The sequence below is a fragment of the Genypterus blacodes genome, unplaced genomic scaffold (genome assembly GCF_046128005.1).
Source record: "Genypterus blacodes isolate CSIRO-AG114 ecotype Tasmania unplaced genomic scaffold, CSIRO-AGI_Gbla_v1 ptg000005l_1, whole genome shotgun sequence".
NCBI lineage: Eukaryota > Metazoa > Chordata > Actinopteri > Ophidiiformes > Ophidiidae > Genypterus > Genypterus blacodes.
This window is the reverse complement of record NW_027466819.1, coordinates 920322-927771: the sequence shown is the minus strand read 5'-3', so window position 1 is coordinate 927771 and position 7450 is coordinate 920322. Positions and strand designations below refer to the sequence as shown.

The 7450-nt window shown below is 39.5% G+C and overlaps 1 protein-coding gene across 1 annotated transcript; it reads left to right on the top strand.

The window, feature by feature from the left end:
* Positions 1 to 3816: 3816 nt before the first annotated feature.
* Positions 3817 to 5961, top strand: ccl25a (chemokine (C-C motif) ligand 25a). The gene is made up of 5 exons (XM_076147384.1): positions 3817 to 3951; positions 4454 to 4531; positions 4882 to 4999; positions 5101 to 5209; positions 5297 to 5961. The coding sequence occupies exons 2-5, from the start codon at positions 4471 to 4473 to the stop codon at positions 5324 to 5326; spliced, it is 318 nt and encodes a 105-aa protein (XP_076003499.1). The 5' UTR covers positions 3817 to 3951; positions 4454 to 4470; the 3' UTR covers positions 5327 to 5961.
* The last annotated feature ends 1489 nt before the right edge of the window (positions 5962 to 7450 follow it).

The window sequence follows — 7450 nt, the reverse complement described above, 5'->3', positions numbered from 1 at the left end:
TTTAACGATTAACTCATTTGTTTTGGAAGGTTTCCGATCGCGTTCTGTTGTGTGTTCAAAAAAAGAAAAAGGGAAAAACTGAATTTTAGGATTCCAGAAAAGCAACGTGCCTGTCCTGATTCTGATGTATGGCCTTTGATTATGTCCTGCATCAGATGCATACTGTAACATAACTGGCACATGTTCAACCCAGTACCAAATGCCTAGGAGGAAATCATTAAATGGGAGGTTTGCTGGATAAAAACAGGGGTGATTTATGATGCACACAGTCTGATAAACACCCACTGAAAACAGATTCATCATTAATTGTTAATAAGTTGTTTTTGTTAAGTGGTATGTCCCAACTTATCTGAAAATACCCCTGTAGGATTGTCATGACATTTCATGTCCTCATTCACCCTGTTAACCTCTTTTTCTTCTCTTTCCTCTTATACCACCATGAGGACCAACTTTCAGCTTCTCACAAAACATATTTACTGTGGTCTTTCATGATAACAAAAGGTGGAAATCTTCTGACTCGGACCCTCAGGCAAAACACTGTCTCCTCTCTCAACTGTGATCATTCAAACTAGGTTTATTTTTACGAGTTTAATATTAAACTAAGAACCAAAATAAAGCCAGACATGCACAACTACCATGCTTTCAGCTGTCTCAAACTTGACACCCATAACCCCAAAATAAGTTGCAAAACTGAATCCTTTATTCTTCTTAGAACAGCAGATGCATTTCCTTGAAATACCTACATTTAATAATATCAATTTGTCTTGAATGATGTTTTTCTGTTGTCTCAGTAGTGTCTTTGACACAGTGACCTTGTGCTACTGTGGTTTCCATCAGGTACACGCAGTTTATAAATGGATGGCTGCAACACAAAGTCTAGTCGTTTACAGTAAATGAGACAACTGAATCATCAACCGTGTACTGTAGCTGTTCAGCAGCCCAACTGCGTTCCTCACATGCTGATAAATGGCTTTTTGGAGATTTCATCTTTCATATGCATGCAAAATGACAGCAATGATGATGAGCTAAAACAACATATCAGATTGTCTAATGGGAACACTGAAGACAACACCCTGTCATCACAGTCCCTAATCCAAGCGCCCTTGGCAGTGGACCATCATCCTCTGACAAATATTCTTCCCATTAATCCATCACCATGCTATAACAACCAGGAATAGAGGTAAACACAGCCAACTCAGTTTTGTTTCTGTTAAAGTTGTTCTGCCAAAATGCACTCAGAAGTCTTTCACGTGGTTCTGCGATCAAACCCGCACACCGAGCAAACAATTACAGGAATTCCACACACAAACAACTGAAGGCAGATCGTAGATCACACAACATCATATTTATGTCAGCTACAGCCACTGGTTTCACACAAGGGAGTGACAGTACTTTGGCATAACACAATACTTGAACTTTCTCTGCTTTTAAGTTTGACTGGCACCTGGGAAGAAACAAGAAATTCTAAAATCCTCAGGACACCAAGCCAGAGTGCTGGAGTAGTAAACAACAAAAAATGAGCAGCAGCACTCAAGAAGCCAAGGGAAATGGAAAGGGCAGGTCCATGAAACGCCTCATTGGGCTCTAGCAGCGTGGATGAGAGCTGTGGTAAGAGTACAAACACTGAACAATGCTATCAGATGTCTGCTCATACACTCCAGGTCCATTAATATCTGTCACAAAGCGTTTAAACCAACAGAGATCCCAATGAAAAAGTACGCAGCAGCATATTTTTGTGAGTCAACAGGAAAAGAGGGATACGGTGTGCAAAGCTGACAGGCATCCCGAATGCAGGACCTTCTTACCTGTCAGATCACCAATAAGATTAGATGCTGATAACTATAAGCAGGGATGGTGAAGACTGGACTGAGGCGAGCAAGAGTGAAAACCCCCCTAAAAAAACCCTAATGTACTGACTGATCTCATATCATCAGCAACTGGACTCAACTATAGTTTTGTTATTGTAATGGTTTTGAAATACAAGAGACCAATGACTCTACTATCCAATATTTATTCTTTCCTGTCAGTTGAGAACATAAGGGGCATTGATGTATAAAATCAGCCGGCCAGAAGAACTTTATGGATCCCATGATAAAGCCTTTATGACCTGATAAAACTTTCTGTGTGCCATCTGTCAGAAATTTCCAGTAAGCAACTATCCAAAGTAAATGAGTAACATTAAAGATTTCATTTTGTAATGTCTCCTAAATTGCATTCCATACAAGGACAAGGGCTGCAAATTAGTTCCGCCGAAAACTATGTAGCTTACAGTAAACAACAAATTTCTCTTATATTGCAGATTTGTTTTGTTCTTGATGATAGAGAAATGGATGGATGAACACAAGTTAAACAAACAGAAGCGGCTCAGACACTGGTCATGCTCCATACTATCAAGTGAAGCATAAAAAAGGGAGGCAATGGCTCAGTGGTAGAGCTTCCGCTTGGAAACCGGAGGGTTGCTGGTTCGAGTCCTTGCCGAGGTGCCCCTGAGCAAGGCACCGAACCCTCAATTGCTCCCCCCTCTGTAACTTACGGGGTGGTAATGTAATGTAAGTCGCTTTGGATAAATGCTCGTAATGTAATGTAATGTAAAAAAGGCCTCATGGCAACTTCACAAACTGAAAGTGTGAATCAGGCGAGCCGCTGGGCAGAATTCACCCGATGACACAAACCATCTATGTGACATATTTCATGTATAGCTCTGTTGTGTACATCCATCCCAAACATGGTTTCACCTTAAAAATGATGTTTTATGTGTAAGACGGATTGGAAATAATGTTGTTTTTTATTTTGTTTTATTTTTCTGTATATGATAAGAAAGGACTGTAGTTTTTGATGCAACATGTTCTCAGTCAGGTCTGATTTCATTAAGTTGGATGATTACCAAAAATTGGAGTTGGGCGTCTTTGTAGCAGATGTTGTGTGTAAGACATCGGACTCTGTTTCTGTAGTAGAGTGTGTGATCATTTAAATAAAATAAAAGTAAATCATGAGTGTTCATTCTGCTGGGCCTGTAAAAGGGAAATCACCCAAACCTTGCTTGCCCTCCTAGAGAATCAAATAATGCGAATTAAACACAAATATCTGATCCATTGCATGTACCAACACACTTCTCATAAAACAGAACCAGACAAGCTTCAACAGATGCATTTTAACATATTTTATCAAACAAAAAGTACAATGGACCAGGTCTGTTATTCCATCCTTTTATTCTGATGTGGAGAGGAGGTTTCAGCTCAATCAACAACACAAAAGACTTTACTTCAATGAATATTATTTAAGACTCTCAATTTGTGAGAGAGATAAGATGTCAACTATTGATTGTAACAGGCTAGACTCCAAGTTAAACAACCCCAGGCATAACAGCAATACTTTATAGTTAAAGATGTAGATACAGAATGCCCCTCTGCCTTTTCAAATTTAAGATAAACAGTGTCTTGCTCAACACTTCGACACGCTCTATAGGAGGATCTCAGAATCAAAGCAGCAACCCTCTAATCCCTGTACTACCATCCTGAGCCATTTCACCATGTAGTTGTATTTCCATAGGTTCACTCTTGAACTAATAACATGAACTCATTTGTTGGAAAGTTTGGTTTTATCAGCATAGCATACATTAGCAACTAATTGTAGTTTTTGCCTCAACAACAATACCAGTTGAACCTGATCTGATCTGAGAGGGATAGCCGTATGCAGTAACAAAACCATATCCTTAACGCATGGCTTCAAATGTCAATCATGTCCTTTAAGTGAAACACATCAGCTTGGTCTCACTCAAGAACACACGCGAGAAAAAAAAAAGAAATAGACATGAGCCAAGAGTACAAAGGTGAGCGACGTTATTGAAATATGATCTCTGGCATTATGCCCCACAGTACTTAAGAGTGCCTCACCTGCACGGGGCTGATAAACTCAAGCAGAGAGCCGCACAATCCTGCTGGAGTAGAAGTGGTGAGTAGTCCTGATATAGATCCATAGATAGATAATTGGAGATTCTTTTTGTGTTGCGTTCACTTAACAACTTGTCTTTTGGATGGAAATGTTGTGTTTGTGTTGTAACTAATCTGTAGCCTTCATTATCCGTGTCATATTGGTGAAACTTTTAGGAGAGTTATGCCTTTTGTCTTGTGGAAGTAGGGTTTTAAAATCTGGTGAAGGCATTGGAGAAAGAAATATTTGTCTAAGACTGAAAAATCTGCAACAAAAAATGGTTAATAGATTTTTTTTTTGTGACCAACTTCATCAGAGCTATACAGTTTGAAAGAGGTAAAGGATTTAGATACATTAAGTTACCAAATACTAAGACCACATACACCGTAGGCCTTGTTGACCAAGGTCCAAGGGTCCAGGCACTCTAATGAAAGGTGTGGTAGGATCTAATGTTTATCGCTGATCGATAAGACTGAATGTTTGGTAAACACTGCAGTCCCTCGCATCTGGTTGTGTTTTGCAGAGCTGAAAGTTGGCACCATGCGATTCAACGTGCTGGCCCTCCTCGTGGCGTCTTGCCTTTACGTCGCAATGGCACAAGGTAAGCTACGGTGAAACCCCGACTGAGACATTAATCTCAAGACGTGAATGTCTGACACAGGCGGAAAGCGAATCAGAGCTGCACGTAGGAAAAAGAAAAAATAATGAGGTCAGGGAGGTTGTGAAATTATCAAAGTTCCTGCGTGGGAAGATCGTCATGGGTAGGAAAGTTGTATTTGACAGTCTGTTTGCATTTTACACCTTTATCTGATTGTGTTATCAACTACCTTTCGATTTTGGAGATTAGATTTTACTTGTACAAATAGCATTGCACGTAAGGCAGATCATTTACATGTACTTATGTGTCTAAGATTGTGTACTTTTCTGTGTCCTGCATCTCTGTTCCTACAGTGTCGTATGAGGACTGCTGTCTGAAGTATGACAAGAAACTCAATGGCCGCACGCAAAGGATGGCGGTGCACTACAGAGTGCAGCAGGCAGATGGAGGCTGCAACATCCCTGCCGTAATGTAAGTACACACACATACGCTTAATGTGAATTTACTCAAGAGTTTATTGTTCAAAAAAGGACAGCAGAAAATAGATTGTTTTTTTATCAATTGTCTTTTAGCTTCACCATGAAGAAGGGCCGTTTGATCTGTTCAGACCCCAAGGAACCATGGGTGCTACGCTTGATGAGGGCGATTGACAAGAGGACTGCCAGAAACGGAAAGACAAAGGTGATTATGGAACATATTTCTGCCTTGAGCACTTGGCTAAGAATACAAAGTGAGGCTGGATGTTGAAACGGATGCATTTGTTCACAGCATGGTCGCCATGTGCCAAAGAGAGGCTGAGGACATCCGACTGGCCCAACGGCGCCGCTCTTTCTTCTTCCCTCTGCCAAATCTTATCATAAAGCTATGACGTGTTTTATGCATTCTGGAAAGTTCGGCGGAGGAAATTGGCCAGTGAAAACTTTCAGCATTACTTTTGCTTTCACTCTTCACCAAGTTAAAGGTCAAAAAACATTTTCTTCTTTGGCATGGAGGATAAAGAATCACGTTATGGTGCAAGTGTTCACCCGCTGCGACTGCTGATACTGGCTGTGAGCACATTAACCAGGCTGCTACACTGAGAGTAGGAGCGAGGGATCTCAATTTAAAGACTTTCAATAACCAAGACAACATTTAATTGGTGATGGAATGTAAATCACGTCTGCATATTTTCATGTGTAAGAAGCAGTGCTGGACTGTGCCTTTGATTTTCTTGTGTGGAGTCCAACAACAGAAACAAGTTATTGATCTTCAACAAACTGAAGATCAATAACTTTAAGATGGAATGTATGTCAAGGGGAATGGAAAAGAAAGTTTGAATTTTTTATAAGCTGACTGTCATGTTATGTAAGCTTCTTTGCTGTATATGATTTATAATATGTGAAATGTGTATTTCCACAAAGCATTCTTATAATAAAAGTTCTTATAACCACTAAGTGATCTCATTTTGATTTTGATTTTGTTTTTATAGGGAGTTCAAATGATTAATCTATGAAAAAAGGATTTCCATTTCCTATAGATTGAGACTAAGCATAGGACTTAATGACAAATAATGGAAAATACGCTTTTTAAAATGTCCTGATTTGACTCGAGGCCATAAAGATGTAGATATTGCCATCATAATGAGGTAAAGTTGTGACCTTGAGGCTTTAGATGGCTTTATGATGCTGATATAACTCTTCCTCATCATCCAATTTAATAAACTAAGGCAAGATCTTGATGCAATGAAAGAGGTCAATATGTAACTTTCCCCTTTGAAGTGAAATCCCTGCCACAGTTTCTTTGAACTACAAACTGCTGCAGTAGATGAGACACTGGCCATCCTGACTCATTCGTTATATAACTTCCTCTTCCAAATACTGTTAACATTTTGAAAGCATTTAAAGTTCAGTGTGTGAACTATCCTCCACTGCTGCAACACATTGATTTTGTTGTTCATCAGATCCAAACTCAAGTGGATGTTTACACTATCAACACTTTCTTCACTTTCTTTATATAGCTGCAGCAAAAGCAGTGTGTACTGTCAATGCTCTGTAGAGCTTTAATGCTATTTAATTCATGCTTTTATAATTCTGTTACATCCATAAACACCTTACACGCTGTATGCAATTACTTTCAGTTTTACTTGATGTACTTTCTGCTTAACTAGACGTATTACCTTTATATTCAGTTTATGGCTTGCACAGCCCACTAATTATGCCATATCTTTCCTTCATTTGTTGCTGTGACAGTATAATTCCAGCACATATATCATGAAAGTATCACTGTTTACCGTTTCTTTTCTCATGTTGTCAGGCTATGTTGTTATCGGCTGCTGCCAGATTGCTGTAATTACATCTCTGACTTGAAAATGTGAAGACAAAGGAGGTATGACACACAAAAAGAAACTAATACAACCTAGGATACAAATGTTTGCACTGAGGAGAAGTGTAAGCAAACAGGCACCTGTGCAACCACTGATTTACAACCTATACATTACTGTGGAAACTGATATGACATCAATTCTCATTGATCTATTCTGCAGCCTTTTCAATTACGCTCTCATCTCCACTGGCATTTGCAAGAGGTGTTGGGACACGCAGGTGATAAAATCTCAGTGTGAGTAATGCTGTATGTTTGATTAAGTTGCTTGTAGAGATTGATGACCTCCGCACACTGGTGCTGTACAGTCTTCATCATGCACAGTGTAACAGCCAATGAGAAAGCAGCGTGGCTCAGGGGAAATAGGACATATGATTTTATAGCATGCATTTGAATTACATTACATTTATGATTGATGTCTGGTATGATAGCAACATTTCACTGGGGATTCAGACAGTAACGTGATCTACTGCACATGCACTCCACTGTCATATGTGACATTAGTAGGTCACGGCTGATTCAAGGAAATGAAAACCTAATCGCTATGGGTGAAAAAACAGAACA